The sequence below is a fragment of the Furipterus horrens genome, unplaced genomic scaffold (genome assembly GCF_987537825.1).
Source record: "Furipterus horrens unplaced genomic scaffold, mFurHor1.1.pri manual_scaffold_12, whole genome shotgun sequence".
Lineage (NCBI taxonomy): Eukaryota > Metazoa > Chordata > Mammalia > Chiroptera > Furipteridae > Furipterus > Furipterus horrens.
This window is the reverse complement of record NW_028327182.1, coordinates 5,469,060-5,485,864: the sequence shown is the minus strand read 5'-3', so window position 1 is coordinate 5,485,864 and position 16,805 is coordinate 5,469,060. Positions and strand designations below refer to the sequence as shown.

The window sequence follows — 16,805 nt, the reverse complement described above, 5'->3', positions numbered from 1 at the left end:
CATTTTCTCCTTACTGCTGCAACTCCCGACTGATGGTATAGCCAATGGTCTTTAAATTACTTTTAAAGAAACTTTGTTCAAAAAAAAAAGGCAAAAGAATGCATGACGCCGATTGTAAACTGGAGAGTGGGAAGCCACTCAGATCTGTGCTAAGAAAGCTGATAATGAACCCAATGTTGGCAATTCTGGGGAGACTGTGAAAAAGTACCTGCATGTTCTAACTGGCCCCAGAAGTGAGACAGATCCCCCCTGGCTTTCACAGCGCGGTCAGCGGTTTCTCCAGGTCCTTGCCGGGCAGGGCTCGGAAACAGCGGGGCAGTCCCTGGGACTCTGATTCACACCCCGATTCTCTGCTGTGGGCCCCGGGAACGGCGCGGTCTCCTGCACACACACACACTCACACACACCGCCCACGCTTACAAAGCACAGGCGGGCGCAGGCACCCAACACACACACAGACGTGTGCACCTACGAGTCCATATTTCAGTCGCCCGCCCACAGCACAGCACAAACACGGGCGCACGCGACCTCACGCAGCTCTCCAGCTCATGCACGCACACCGCGCACAGGCGCGCGACACGCGAACTCACACCTGCTCGCGCACACGCGGTGCACACACCCTCCTGCACAGGCACAGGGCGCGCGCGCGCTCACACCGCGGCACCCACCCTCCTGCGCGCGCGCGCGTACACCCTCGCGCACACGCTTACTCGCCAAGCGGCGAGGGGCGGGGCGGGGTGCAAGCGGACAGCGGTGCCAGGCCACGCGTGGCCAGGAGAGGGCGCGGTGCAGGGGACCGCGGGCGGCGCCAGCCGAGACCGGGAGACGCTGGCGGGGACGCCTGCCGGCTGGGGCTGCACTGAGCTGGGCGGCCCGGAGGGAGCGCGCCCCAGATCCACGCCAGCGCCCCTGATCAGAGCGCGGCTGGGTGCGCGCCATGGACCCCAAGGCGGGCGGCGGCGAGGAGGATGACTGTGTGGACTCGGGCGCCGAGACCGGAGGGTAAGGCGGACCGGGCTATGGGCGGGGGGCGCTCTCCGAGTTGCCCAGTGAGTGGCTCCCTTCTGGGTCGGACCTTCCTGGACCCCGCGGAGGAGCCGGAGCCGCTGCGGCTTAACGGGGCGGCTGGGGCTGCCAGTCCCGCTGGGCCCCCGGAGGAAGCCGGAGGGACTGTGGTCGGCGCGCCCCTCCCAGGCAGGCTCGGGGGCAGAGCCGCGTGGTCCATGGCTACCGCGGGCAGGACGGGCCCACCCCGGGGTGGGAGTGGAAAGACTGAAGATTCGGGGTACCCCCCCCAAACACCCACAGCCCGTCACACCAGTCCCCTCCTGCCCTGCGTTATCACTGAGACGCTGTGGCGTGCCCGGCAGATGCAATGCCCCCCAGAGATCATTGTCACAGAGACAAGAGGTGCTCTTGCACCTGTTTCTACCTTCCGCGAGGACTTTCTGCGGGCGGCCCCGGAGCCCCCTGCAGTCCGGGATCGCGGATCTGGGATGGGGAAAGAGGGTAGGGCTCCCGGTACCTGAAAGTCTTTCAAAAGTGGTCTAAGAAGATGGCATTTTTCATTTTATGGCTTCTCTGTGCTTGCTGAGACATTCCTTCCTCCCCGCAACTCCCCCCTCCCCCCCGGCCCCGCCGCCAAACTTCCTCGCCCCTGGGTGTACCTGCCCCACGCGGAGCCATTGGCCTTGGGTACAGATGGCATGAAGACACATGTAAAGTCCTGTCCTTTTCACTCCAACGACATAGTTATCCCAAACCTTCGCAGACTAATTAGCCCTCTGCCAACAAAACCTGGTGCCTGAATGTCTTTTAGGAAATGAAAGTCATTGTAACGGCTTCCATGCAGTCCCTATCTCCCGAGAATTTCCCGGGCCGAGTCAGCGCCACATCCAGGGTATGTCCAGGATGCGGGTACAGACCCAGGAGGAAAGGGTGGCTTTTCCTATCCGGAGACACCCTGGGGCAGGGCTGGAGCTGCCCAGACAGGAAGCCTTCATCCTGGAAGGTTGGGAGGTTTAGGCCAATCTCAGGGGTTGGCGAATAGGGTGAGGGAGGGAAGAGAGTCCAGCCCCAGAAGGGACCCAGGGTTCTGACCCGACCCCAACAAGAGCTCCCTGCAGCCCCTCCTGCCAGCCCAAACCCGCTCTTCTTGCAGCTCCACTGCCCGTGTCAGCCCACATCTGGACATTATGCCCTAAAGCATGGCCCTGCAATGGCCTTTCCCTCTGACCCAAACTTGTGAGCATCTGTGGGTCCCTACAGAGCCCAGGGACATTCCAGTGGGATTCCCTGGTTCCAAATATACGCATTCCCCGCTTTTCCCCACACTTTGTAGGTGTGGCATTTATCAACTTTAATGGAAGATCCTTGGCATTTCCCCTCCTGCCTTAGGTTGGATGGACCATGAATAGAATAAAGCAAACAGAATCAACCAGCTCATTTTTCAGCTATGTTAAATAAAGCACTGACTAGTCATTTCTTTTCCCGATGTGCAAAGCTCACCTAAAACAAATACTTTTTTTTCCCCCCGAGGCCTCTCTCTTGGAGAAGTGGGTGGGGAGGAACTGGTGACCCTCTCTGAGTACTTGGCATCACCCCCAGGATCCCAAAGAGCAGCTTTATAGCTGCCAGGGCTCCTGGGAAAGACTTGCTGAACACACTGATACCACAGCTTCTGTTCTCTGCCTGCCACAGAAGTGTGCCGTTGTAACAGGACAGGACTGGTTCAAGAATCTTTATGGCCTCGGTAGCAGCCCTGAATTAAAGATACAGGTCTAGGGGCCTGCATTTAAATAAAATAGTTTCTGTGTCTGCTTATTAACCTGGTATCTGCCACATAGTCACATATCTTTGGAAGTTTAGTTTTAGTTCTCAGAAAGTTCTTCAGAGTTTCCCTGCTTTTCCAGAGCTTGTCCTCTCTCACCCTATCCAGCTTTCATATAGCTCGCCTGTTGAGATTGTGTATAAAAAGCAGAGAAAGCTCTCAATACATGTTTGCTATCATCTTTAAAGCACAAATCTGACCACGTCTCTCTCCCATTCAGACATTTAGAGGCTCTGTCCTCCATAAAAGGCAAAGAACTCAGTGTGGCCTATAAGCCCTGATGTTACCGCTTTCTTCTCCCTCTGGCCTTGTTTCTTGGCAGGTCTGCGCTTGCCCCCTGCGTGTAGCCACACCAGCAGGGTGTTTCTAACTGCTTGTCACGCTGGCCTCTCTGCCAGCTATGCCCTTCACCTTGCCTGCCTGTCCACCAGGTGAAACTCTACTCTTCTCTGAAGACTCAGCTCAAGGGATAGCATTCACCAAGGCAGGGATACTTAATTTGGGCTCCGTGAACTGCACCAAGTTGCGTGCAAAATGGTGTCACTTGTGAATTTTTAGGAGAAGAGACTGATTTTTCATCAGATTCTCAAAGTAGCCTGTGACACCCCCCCCCCCCCTATTTAAACCAAGTTTGGGCAGTAGGGGAAGAAGTTTCGTTTTCAACATGTTGCATTTTAGGTATTGGGAGATGCCCAGGTAGAGATGATGAGCCAGAGCTTAAAGGTCAGCATGATGACATTGCATTAGGGAACTATCAGCCTACAAAGAGCAATCAAAGGCACGGGAGTGGCGTAAGTTAACTAGAGGCGACCTAGCATTTACTATGTGCCAGGTACTGTTCTGAGCCTTCACATATTTTATGAACTCAATTAATCTTTCCACAACCTTATAAAACAGGTGTTATTTAAGGCCAGCCTTGAACATTTAAATGTCAGGCAAAGGGGATTAAAACTATAAAAGAGCCTGAGGAAAAGGATGTATGGAAGAAAAAAATTTTAAAAATAAAGAACATGGTATCCCAGAAGCCAAGGGAAGAAAGGAAACAGATCAACTGTGCTACTGAGAATCCAAGATGAGGAACGTGAAGTGTGATCTTTTTAAATGGAGATAATGAAGGGAAGGGAAGGTAGTATTTCACAGTGGAGTGGTGCAGGTGGGCTTACTGAGCTACTCTGCTTGGTTATGCTGTCTGAATCAAATACAAGGAAGCTCCTGGTTTCCTCTGTGACCAATGTACTAACACCTGCCCTGTCCGTCCAATCAGAACTGCTCCATAGTGACCAATCAGCATGCATCATGTCAGCCAATTGGGTCTGCGTGATTCAGATCATGGTGGGAGAGTGGGGTGAGGGAAGGATTTCCTAAACAGAGGCAATAATTGGGCAATAAATACGCACAGAAAAGATTCTGGAAAAGGGAAAGGGTAAAGATACCCTGATGGTCTATAACTCAGCTGTCTGAAGAGGTGGAGGCAGGTAGACTCCAGACCACCTGTGTGGATGGATTGGCTTTGGATAAGAGGGGGGACTTCTCCCCTCTTACAATGAGTAGGAGAGAAGGGAACATGGGTTTCCATTGAATAAAAGTGCAGCGCTTCTTCCCCAGGAGAATGGAGATTTGATGTAGTTGTTTGGGCGGCGCTGAGTGAGAACCCAGTTAAGTTTAGCGTCTGTACATTTATGGTGGTCCCAGGCCACCTACAGCAGTGCTCAAGTCCCAAGGCACAGGCAGGCCAAGGACAGGTGGTAGGTATTCAGGATCAGCAAGGCTTGGGGGAGAGGGACTATTTCTAGTGGAAACCAAAATTAATTTTAGACTATAATAAAGAATAAAAGCATTTATTTGAGCAAAAGGACGCTGTGGCCTGGCAGAAACAGATTCAGGTAGCAACTTAAATTGTGTTCCTCTGAGACAGAGGGGAAGCTGCCTTTTATAGCAGAAGTTCCTGCCCCTTCCTTATTAGGTCCATTTTTTTGTAAAGGAGCTATCCAAATGTATACGCTGATGGTTGACCCAAATCATGCAGACCCAGTTGGTTGACATTTTGCATCCTGATTGGTCCTTCTGGAGCAGCTCTGATTGAACAGACAGGGCAGGTATTAGTACATTGGTCACAGAGGAAACCAGGAACTTCCTTATAATATTTGACTCAGACAACATACCCAAGCAGAGTAGTTCAGTAAACCTGTTGCCCAACCAAAGTGGAGTTGAGCTGCCTGCCACCACCAAAAGGCAAACTCTAGAAGCAGAGATTGGTGAGAAATAAAAAAGGTTTTATTCAAATATTGCATGATCTGGGAGAACGGTGGGCTCTTGTCTCCAAGCCCGTCTCCTCTGCAAAACCCAGACAGAACCCAGCTGCCTTCAGCAAGACCGAAACCAAAGACAGAGCGCAGAGCTCCTGTTGCCATTTAAGGTGCCGTCCTTGGGACCCGCAGGCAGCTGCTGAGCAGTCAGCCCTCCAAGTCGCTGAGCTTGCCCCTGGCTGCTCTCTGACTTCAGGCTGTTTCCTGGAACCTGTGTGGGGGACTGGCACCGCCATGGGCCCGTGTGTTCGCCAGGTGGGCCAGAGAGCATCTCTTTCTTCCCCAGGGTTTGTATTCATTTGGGGCATGGAGTGGACCAGAATGCCTGATTCTCTGGGTGGGTCCACCTCCCAACCAGCCCCTTTTCCCCCCTGGCTAGACTGACAGGCATCTGGTCCAGCACCTCCCCTACTGCCATTCTGATCGGAAAAAAACGGATAAGTTAGCTACCAACCATGGGAAGCTATCTTTAAAATATAGAATCTCTTGAGCAAGGGGGGAAAAGTGGGACAACTGTAATAGAAAAACAATTAAAAAAACAAAAAACAGACTCTCTGAATAGTGGGACAGGCAATGTGGTAAATCCAAACAAGAGACATAGAATAAGTAAGATAATGTTTTATATTAATATTTGGCCTGTAAGCCACTCTTTCAAATATGACTACACTTGATGGATTATTTTCATTCAAAAGTTTGATCTGGCATTAATGGACCTCCGTGCAGAGTCCGTGGTCCCTGAGCTTCTGAAAATATAGGGTCTGTCAAAAAAAGAATGTCCAGCTTGAGAGAAGTCTTGTAAAAGTTTATCTGAGCCACCTGATGACAACTGCCAGGACACCAACTCTCAACAGATTGAAAAAACGCTCCGGAGAACGGATGTTTTGCAGCTTATTTTATGCATTAGAATCAAAGGAGGAGACGTGAGGAGGGTTAGGTGACACCCACTGGTGGGAGATGAAGGGGGCAGGAGGAAGCAGAGCGGGGAACTCTCTGGGGTTGGATAAAGAGCAAAATGGAGAAGCGCAGACTTGTTTTCACCGGCGGGCACAGGGCAGTGAGCGGTTACAGCACCCAGAGGCGGGATGCGGGGAATAAGGTAACAGCAGGGCTCCTGCTGGCGGTTGTACCTTCCCGGGGTCTGGGAAAGAAACTGACCTTTTAAAGGTATGTTATCTTAGATGCACAAAGGCAACAGACAGTTTCAAAGGTAAAGACTGACCTTTGTCAAGGAAACTGCAAGCCTGGGACCTGACTGCCCTCCGTGACTTGCTTTGTGTTAGGAATTTTACGTTCCGCCCATCCTGTGAGGTTGCTTCGGTCCCTGAGTGTGGACGTCTGCCACATGCGCCTCCTCTAAGCTGGTCAGGGTTGGCCTATGGTTCCTTCGTCATCCACAGGTCACATAGTGCCCTTTATCTTTGTGATACTGATACTTAAGCGTGACTTACGGGGTAACAAACAATTCACAAGTCTGGAGTTTATCAACAGGTGGACGGGAAAAATAGGGGAATACATTTTAAAATGGGATGGGCTTAAAGAAGATAAAAGGAGAAATCTTGTATAGAAGGCGAGCTGATCTATCGGGTACTCCATTATCGTCATGTTCAAGATGGAGCTAGTTAACTCTTAAGTCACCAAGGCATCTAATTCAATGGTCAGAGTTAACAATTAGGTCCATGAGGCACTGGGCTGCTGTTCTACAGAAATGTCAAGATCAATTTTACTGAAATGCCAAAATCAATTCCTATGCCAAGATTTTCCTGGAATAGACCATTTAGGAAGGTATTTGTTACAGACATATGGCTACTGACAGTGGTATATTTCAACTATCTTAAGTGCAGGTCTTTTTATATATTGTATGATCCCTATATGTATAATTACAATTAAAATATAGTAAAGGGACTTCATCTGACATTCTGTTTATCATTGGCACAGATACTAAATGTAATATTTGGAAATCTGTCCACTCCATGTGTCAGGTGTGTGAAAATATATAATCCTTGTATTATTCTGCTCATCTGCATTATGTGTCCATAATATTTTCATCCTAAAATTCATGATTCAACTTTCATGCTTTATTCTGGCAGAGTTGAAGGTCTTGTGTAGAGCCAGCTGGGTAAATTCTTAGGAAATGAGACCATCAACAGGTTCCCAAGACAGGTACCTATTGCTGCTCCCTGCTCCTCTAAAAAAGCTGGAGCACATTCCCTGCCAGAGATTGAAATTGGCTGAACCTACTTAGTATGCACAGAGTTGTTTTAAGCTTTCCAATTCTTCACTGGCAGTGCTCCCAGTAAACCACCATTTAGGGTTATTTGAACTGTATTCTGAGAGCTATCAAAGGGTTCATACCTTGTCCCAGTCCCTGCTCCCCCTCATGATAAGTTTTCTAAGGAAAAGAAAATAAGTATCAAGCTGTATATATAAATATCTCATCACCGTGTGCTCTGTAAAACTGAACAATCACATAGCCGGCAAAAGGGAAATGGTTGAATAAATTACAGTAAATCACTTTTTCTCAAATTTTAATGACAGCAACATGTTATGATGGTGTTTAGTGACAAGAGCAGCTTAAAATTGTATCTTTATCATCACGGCAACTGTGTACAAGTTGCATCGGCAGACTCAGAGGCTGGAAAACCCTGTGAGCATTGAGGTGACTCCTGTTGATTTCTGCTTTGAGGGTGGACAGGGATGCAAGGTGGCGTGATGATGAGACCGCAGTGCAGGGCAGGGGCATTGGCAACGGAAAGAGGGGTCCGTGCAGTCTAACATCAAGCTTGGACTCCATCCAGAGAGAGGCATGATCAGATGTGCCCTTTGCAAAGCTGGGCCGCCATCGTGGGAAGGGAACCGGAGCAGGGTAGGAGTGAGAGGCTAACCCGGGCAGTACCTTTAGTCACGAGAAAATGGGCGAGATTCCTGGCGGGAACATTCGTTCTGCCAGCACCCATCCTAAAATACTACCGTTGCACTTTAAGATTCCTGAAATGTGTTTCAAATGTAAATTACATTATAAGTACATTTCCATCTGTATACAGAGCTTCAAAATGTATACATATGTGAAACCATCTGCCTCAGGATTATTTGGAAAGTCCTAGCTGGAAATACTGACAAATGTTTAATAAGAAGGTAAACAGCCCTACGGTGCATTCTTCTTGAACAGTTCATTGGAATTGTCACGAACTTTCTTCAAAGTCTGGCCATCTTGAGATGACCACGTTGTAATGGAATAGTTTCGCTGGTGCATCTACTACATGGGGTGTTTGTTGTGCGTCATTGCATTGATACAGTGTCGTCCTAAAGCTTATTTACATTCTGCCTGATTCCAGAAAACATGCAGTGTGCCAACGCTGGGGTTTCAGATCCTGGCTTTAGAATGTCCTTGACCCTTGACTCTCCTTTCCCTTTCATTTCCCGTAGCTAGCCTGTGGCTATGCCCTCCCAGTTCCTGGCCACCGCCCTGCACACCCCGTGCAAGCTCTTATTTTTCCTCAACCTCCAGTTCTCCTTACCAATCGTATCATTTTAGTTTCCTACTCAGTGATATAAAAAATTGGATTAGCTCCAGGAGACTACGTTGGTGATATAGAAAAGGATATGCAAATGTTACGAGTCTGTTATTCTTTCCAGTTCTAGAACCCAGTGATCCTATGACTACTGAAGTATTTCATTTGAAAAGAGAAAACCACATGCTGTTTTTCTTCAATTTTCTTCCTCTGCTGATAAGTCAGTTCATCATTTTAGGTGAGAGGTGTAGGTTATTTTAACTAATAAGAGGCATGCTTCACATGTTTTTAAAAAGAAGTATGCTTTTCTAATGTGCTAAGAAACTCAGTGGAGAGAAAGGCACTATGAGGCTAGTAAATAAAAGGAGTGCATAGCTCTAAGATTAAATATAATTAATTCTAATTTGCATAACTATGTTCCCTAACTACCACCTTAGCAGATTAAGTCCTGAGAGATTAATTTCCAACTGGCAACAACTTTGAGACACTGGGGGAAGAAAACTAATAGTTTCTACACCAAAAAAGTTGCCAGAAAGGGAAGGCTTCACAGCCACACAAGTAGGGCAGAAGCTTAGCAGATCCTTGGCCAGATGCCCATTCACACAGAGGCTGAATGCCAACAGCTGATTTCTCAGCATAGGAACTGACGGCTAATTTCACCCCAGCCCTAACCCTGCCTTTCCCCGTTCCCAATCACAGCCTACATCCTGTTACTCTCCTGTCCAGCCGGATTTGTTCTTAGATGAAACTGAAGTAATCAGACATCATGTGCTTTTGCGTTTCCTGATGACCAGACAGACCTTGAATTGGGAAGCCCTTATAGCCAGGGTCCTGCTCACACCCCCAGGGGTCCACCATGCCTGTGCACAGAAACATTTGTTCATGATGTGATGACCACATTTGAAGGGTGATTATTTGCAGGGGTTTAAACTTCTGGGGAGTCATGACCCCTTTGAGAATCTGTTGAAAACTTTGAGACTTCTCCCCAGTAACGTAAGTGTCAATTCAAAAATTTGCCAGCAAATTTAGAAGGTCCAGGACCCATCAGATTTCCCGTCTGGTAGAGTCACAGAGCCCATATGAAGGACCCCTGATTTCTTTCTTTCTTTCAATTACAGTTGACATTCAATATTATATTAGTGTCAGGTATAAAGCATAGCAGTTAGACAATTATATAATTTATGAAGTGGTTCACCTGCCCTTACCCACTCCTCCCCGTAAGTCAAGTACTCACTTGACACCGTACATAATTATTACAGTATTATTGACGATAGTCTGGATACTGTAACTGCCAATTTATATTTCTTAATCCCTTCCCCTTTTTCACTTGGCTCCCCTCACCCGCCTCTGATCTGGCAATTATCAGTTTACTCTCTGTATCTGCGAGTGTGTTCCTGTTTTATTTGTTCATTTATCTTGTTCTTTAGATTCCACTTATAGTGAAGTCATATGGTATTTGTCTTTCTCTGACTGACTTATTTCACTTAACATAACACCCTCCAGGTCCATCCACGTTGTTGCAAATGGTAAGATTTGATACTTTTTTTATAGCCAAGTAATATTCCATTGGATAGATGCACTGTATCTTCTTTTTCCAATCATCTATTGATGAGCACTTCAGTTGCTTCCCTATCCTAGCTATTGAATAGCACTGCAATAAACATAGGGATACATATATCTTTTCAAATTAGTGTTTTTGATTTCTTGGAATATATATCCAGAAATGGAATTGCTGGGTCAAAGGTAGTTCTCCTTTTAGTTTTTTGAGATGCCTTCATACTGCTTTCCATAGTGGCTGCACTTCATCATTTTCTTCCTTCAACTCACTCTGAGCTTTGTTTGTTGTTACTTTTTTCTAGTTCCTTTAGGTATAATGCAAGTTGTTTGTTTGGGGGTTTGGGGGAGGTGTTTTGTTGTTGCTCTTGAGGTAGGCCTGTAATGCTATGAATTTCCCTCTTAGGACTGCTTTAGCTGTGTCCCGTACATTTGGGGTAATTTCGTTTCCATTTTCATTTATTTCAAGGTAGCTTTTGATTTCTTCCTTGATCTCCTTGTTAACCCGTTTCTTGTTTAGGAAAATGTTATTTAGACTCCATGTGTCTGTGTGCTTTTTGGTTTTTTTCTAATAACTGATTTCTAGTTTCATAACATTGTGGTTGGAGAAGATGCTTGATATTATTTCAGTCTTCTTACATTTACTGAGACTTATTTTGTGACCTAGCATGTGGTCTATCCTGGAAAATGTTCCACGTCCACTTGAAAACTATGTATATTCTGCTGCTGTAAGGTGAAATGCTCTGAAAATATTAATTAAATCTATCTGGTCTACTCTGTCATTTAAGACGACTGTTTCCTTTTTGATTTTATGTCTAGAAGATCTATCCATTAATGTCAATGGGGGGTAAAAGTCTTCTACTATGATTCTATTACTGTCAGTTTCTTCCTTTATGTTCATCAATATTCGCTACATATATTTAGGTGCTCCTACATTGGGTGCATAAATATTTACAAGGGTTATAACCTCTTGTTGAAATGATCCCTTTATCACTATGTAATGTTCTTCTTTGTCTCTTATTATAGCCTTTGCTTTGAAGTCTTTTTTTTTTTAATGTAAGTATTGCTTTTGCTTTGCTTTTGTTTGCATGAAATACCTTCTTCCACCCCTTCCCTTTCAGTCTCTGTGTGTCTTTCATTCTGAGGTGGGTCTCTTGTCGAGAGCTTATATATGGATCTTTTTTTTAACCCATTGTGCTACCCTGTGTTTTTTGACTGGAGCATTTAAGCCATTTACATTTTAAAGTGATTACTAATAGGTATGTATTTATTGCCATTTTGTTCTATATAATTATGTTTCTCCTTTTTTTCCTTCTTCTTCTCAAAAAGTCTCTTAACATTTCTTGTAATAGTGTTTTGGTGGCCATGAGTTCCTATAGCTTTGTCTTGTCTGGGAAGCTCTTTTCTTCTCCTTTAGTTTTAAATGATAGCCTTGCTGAGTAAAGTAGTGTTGGTTATAGGTCCTTGCTTTTCATTACTTCAAATATTTCATGCCTGTCCCTTCTGGCCCAAAATGTTTCTGGTGAGAAATCAGCAACAGTCTGTGGGAGCTACTTCTAACTGATTGTCTTTCTCTTGCTGCTTTTAAGACTCTCTCTTTGCTCTTAATTAGGATGCATCTTTGTATGGACCTCTTTGGGTTCATCTTGTTCGGGATTCTCTGCACTTTTGGATGTTTGTGTCTTTTGCAGGGGGGCAGGTTAAGAAAAATTTCACTCATTTTTTAAAAAATAGCTTCTCAATTCCTTGCGCTTCCTATTCTTCTTCTGATACCCCTACAGTGCAAATGTTGTTACACTTGATGTTGTCCCTCAGGTTCCTTAAACTATTCTCACTTAAAAAAAATTTTTTTTGCCGTTATAATTGGGGGTTCTATGCTATCCTTTTTTTCCAAATCACTGATTTGATCCTCTGTTTCAACTAATATGCTGTTGATTTCTTCTAGTACATTCTTCATTTCAGTTACTGTAGTCTTCATTGCTGACCTATTCCATTTTCCCTAGCTTTTATGTCCTTTTTCAGGCTTATTTTGTCTTTGTTGAAGTTCTGAGTTCATTAGTTCTTCCCCTAAGTTTTTTGAGCATCATTATAACCAGTGTTGTGAACTCTGTATCTGGTAGATTGCTTGCCTCCATTTTGTTTAGTTCTTTTTCTGACGGTTTGCCCGGTTCTTTCATTTGGGACATGCTTCTTTGTTTCCTCATTTTGGCTGCTTCTCTGTGTTTGTTTTTATATATTAGGTAGATCTTCTATGTCTCCCCATCTCGGCTGGGTGACCTTGTGTAGTAGGTGTTCTGTGGTACAGTCTCCCTGATCACCTGAGCCAGGTGCCCTTGGAGTGTTGCTTGTGTGGGTTGTGTGTAACCTCCTCCTGTAGTTGAGCCTTGATTGTTATTGATGCATTAGTGGGTGGACTTGACCCTCAGGCTGGCTGGCTGGCTGGCCATGAGGAATGGCCATGACCACAGTGTATGAGCTGCTTTTCAGAGGCTGACTCCATGAAACAGGATTTGCCGCAGTGGGGTCTGGTGCCTGCCAAGAAGACTTCCCTTGGGGTGTGTCACTTGGGAAGTTAATTAGGTGGTTCTCTGTTGTTTTCTGAAGCTCTGACCACCTGTGTGTTGGCTCTGGGGCCCCTTGGAAGGGACTTTGGTGTAGAGCAATGTCAGGTGCTGCCTGTGACAGACCCAGGGCTACCTGTTATGAGTTATGATGTTATCTGCAATTGGCAACTGCCTGTGCTGGGTCTGGGTTCATGAGTTAGGGGCCACCAGATCTGAGGCTGGCTGTCACCAGTTCTGGGCCTAGGGCAGGTGATCAAAAGACCCAAGGCACCCCAAAACCTGCCTCCACTTTCCAGATGCCTATAAGACCCAGCCACAGAAAGAGCTTCAGGCAGCACACAAGTAGGGTGAGACAGGGTCCCAGGGAGTCACCAGAATGGAGAGAGTGGCATTTACCAGGCTAACACAGGTTCAGATTTGGCTGAGCACTGGGACAAGCTCTTCAGCAAAAAACTCATGGTATACCAAGGTCTAATGCCACCCACTCATGGCCTGTAGACCCTTGTGGTTGGTGTGGGGTCTCAAGGAATCATCAGTGTGGAGCTCATGGAGTTTACCAGGTTGACATGCGTTCAGATTTGGTCATGGGGAGCATGGGCTCAACACAGGGACAGTCTCGGTCATCCCTCCAGCCCTCCCCCTGAGGCCACAGAACTCAGTTTCCCCCTGTGTGACTCTGGGACTCCCCAAGCCCCTGTTGCTTCACAGAGCTCAAGGTGAGTGCCCTGTAAATGGGTGAGTTTGCGCGGTGGCCCTTTAAGAGCACACCTGGGTTTCCAGCAGCCTTTCTTCTCACCCAGAGGGAGGGAATCCCTGCTGGTTTTCACAACACATGTTGTGTGAGCTCCTCTCCTGGCGGTGATGTTCCAGGCTGGGGACCTGGTGTGGGGCTGTGATGCCTCATCCCTAAGGGGGGAATCTCTGCAGCTGAGTTATCCCTTTGGATCCTCCACCACCACCCATGGGTGCGGCGGGGCCAGCTCCTTTCGCATCTTCACCCTTCCTGGCAGCCTCTCTGTGACTTCTCTATATCCTTAGTAAGAGCTTTTCTGTTCAGCTCTTTTTCAAACGGTTATCCAAATTGATTGTTCTATAATTTGGTTGCAATTTTGAGGTGGTCGTGGGAGAAAGTGAATACAGCATCCACCTACTCCACCATCTTGATCGGAACCCAAAGGACCCCTGATTTCTAAAGTGCCTTTAAGGTTTTGCTTTCAAACTTAAATGTAACTTTACTTTACACAAGCAATGCCCAGTGCTATAGTTTTCATCTGTGGCATTCCTGACCAGTTAAATGCTACTTGCCACTGACTTTAAAATTCTAACTTGGTGAAATCCCTTGGGTAAAGAAGAAGATATTTAATCCCACTAATACTAAGGTTTTGTGTTTCAGGTCTGACTACAGCCACATGTCCTCCACGAGCAGTAAGTATGGTTTAAATGTCCTTCACCATCGCCGTCACGGTCCCCCAGGCGTCATTCCCATCTACGCAGGTAGACAAGGCCATCTGTGTGGCTCATGCTTTAATAGTAAGATTTGCCAAAGGCATCCTTGCCAAAGAATGTAAGGCCCCTCTTCTACCTCTGGAAGAGGAGGCTCTTCCTGAAGACTTTGATTTTACCTTGATTGCAGGACTAGACATGCCATTGCTTCCACTATGGAAATTCGACCTAGAGGAAACCAGCTCAGGCTTTCTTAGCACAAATGCTCTAAAACACCTTCTCTAAAAAATCTGGGGTAACCCATTCATTCAACAAACATCCAACAAATACCTGCTGCCTGAAGGCTATTAGCTCAGAGCACATTAATTGGAGCCATGGGGGGGGGCAGCTCATTTATTGGGCAAATTTCCTCAGATATCATAAGTAATTATTACATATGGTTAAAAAAATGATTGGGAGTATGTTTAGAAACATACGCTGAGTATAGAAAAAGGTGCCTCTATGTTAAACATGAAATTATAAGTGTGCATCTATTCATGGGAAGTTAGACCTTCTATCTAGAAACAATTGACAGCGATTAAGATCCCTGTATAATGGACCAAATTCTTTCACCTGATCAAACACTTACTTTAAAATAACAACAACAACAAAGTCTTATAATAAAGCCCTGATTTTTAAAATCAGGATAAAACCATTCAATATTTACCATCTCACTATCCTGTTAAACTCTCAATTCTAAACGGTTCCCACTTGGAAAGACACTTAATTGGGTTATTTTGTTTACTGATGTTCTGGCTTAGCTTTTCTTTGCAATAAGACTGTGCAGAAAGCCATATATCTGAAATTATAACTTGGTGTCAAATTATATTTCATTCTTAGCATAACTACAAGGAGGAATTTCTGATTATTTCAGCCAACTGGAGACTCGGTATTGCCCCTTAGTTATTAAGAACCATTAGTAGTAATGAGAATAATGCTCCCTGAAGCATCTGCATCCCTAAAATCAGAATGCTCTCTTGAACTCTCTCTCTCTGTGCAGCCATTCTGCTCCACCCAGCTTTGCCCAGAGGCTGTATTTTTTTAAAGAATGATTAATATAAAACAGCTACCAGAAGGCTTTGCTCACTTTGTAGCTCTCATTCATCTCAGTCCTCTGGGTCACAACAAAGCACCCCTCTGGTCAGGGAAACAGGTAATTTGGTTTAGGATGTTTTCCTCTCCATTATTTTTATTGCGATCTCGGAATTGGAATCTTTCTTCATGCCACTGGGATCGAGAGCCTTTTACTGCTCTTTCTTTTCTCTTTAAATATTTGGTGACGTCTGCCTTACTCCTCAGTCTCAGGCCTTCTTGGTAAGTGAGGGTGTGTTTCATATTTCAGTTAGGAAATGTACTTGGCTACAAATAATAGAGAAAAATAAAGACTTGAACAAGTAGAGATTTCTTTTTCTCAAACATTAAAAAAAAAAAAAAACAGTCCAGAGGAGGCAAAGAACAAGAGCAGTGGTAGGGGCTTAGGTGTCCTGGGTCTCAGTCCTGGCCCCGCCCTGAATGAGCGGATGCTTTCTGCACAGCAGGTACCCTCCCTGGGGAACCTTTCTCTCTATAGAATAAGGCCGGCTGGTCCCTAAGGACTTTTTCAGACGCTCTGGGGTGCTAAGGTGTGAATGTCTTAGAAAATCCTCTGAACAAGAGAGAAGGATGGACAGAAAGATGAAGGAGAAGAGGGAAGGAGTCAAGAATCGAGGAGTCAGTACCCTTGTTCTTTGTCCCTGAAGAGAGTCCGGAGGATGCGCACCATGCCAAGTGGCCCACAGCATCAATCTCGAAGCGAGGGCTGTTCACCCTCCACCTGAGCTGCTGCGCTGTGAGCTGCCTGTATGCCGGTGGCGGCAGAGACAGTGTGGTCAGCAGTAGCCGCTGCTTTTTGAGCCCCCTCCGCTAGGAAGAAATGGACAAGGTTCGGGGCTGGGGAGGCACGTGGATAGCCGGACATGCCTGTGTTTTCTTCGACCTCACAAATAGGCTGCATGAGACAATGCGTACATTCTAAGGAAACATGGAAACTTGTACCTGGGATTTGCAAGTGTTGTGTTCACATTGGCAAAGCATTTGAATATTTCATTGAATTTTACACACACACCCCCAAATAAGCCAACAGGTTCCATTTCCTCCATTGCTAGTTTGATCATGAGCACTGATTTTTCTACTCTGTACTCAGGATATGGTTTATAAGCAGGTATGTGGTGTTTTTTCCCTATATCAGTTGTAATAGTGACTCTGATTTCATCTGATTTCTCAACATCCTGCCGGAATAAATCCCATTTTAAAATGCACATTTATTTCTATAAGTGTGAGGATTCCTCCTGCTCGCTCTGATGCAAGGCTGAAAAGTCAGGGGCTCCTTGATGAGCAAGTCGGTCCTCACGATCGGTTGTGGCTAACATCCTCCTCTTGTGTCTCTTTAGCTTTGATAAATGTCCTTTGCTTCTTGAAACAAGATGGATATTCTAATCCTGTTGTCTTGTGTTCAAATCTACGGAATCTTCCTGAAGTCCTGCCTCTCTTAGGATGCTTGGCTGCTGATCAACAGGGCATG

At 46.0% G+C, this 16,805-nt stretch overlaps 1 protein-coding gene across 1 annotated transcript in view; it reads left to right on the top strand.

Moving 5' to 3' along the window:
* Positions 1–812: 812 nt before the first annotated feature.
* FAM124A (family with sequence similarity 124 member A) overlaps positions 813–16,805 on the top strand; it is a 39,586-nt gene continuing 23,593 nt past the window's right edge. Inside the window, exons 1-2 of the mRNA XM_090258120.1 lie at positions 813–1,002; positions 14,157–14,188. Coding sequence (XP_090114246.1) covers positions 938–1,002; positions 14,157–14,188 — 97 coding nt within the window. The 5' untranslated portion in view covers positions 813–937. The remainder of the gene's footprint in view (positions 1,003–14,156; positions 14,189–16,805) is intronic.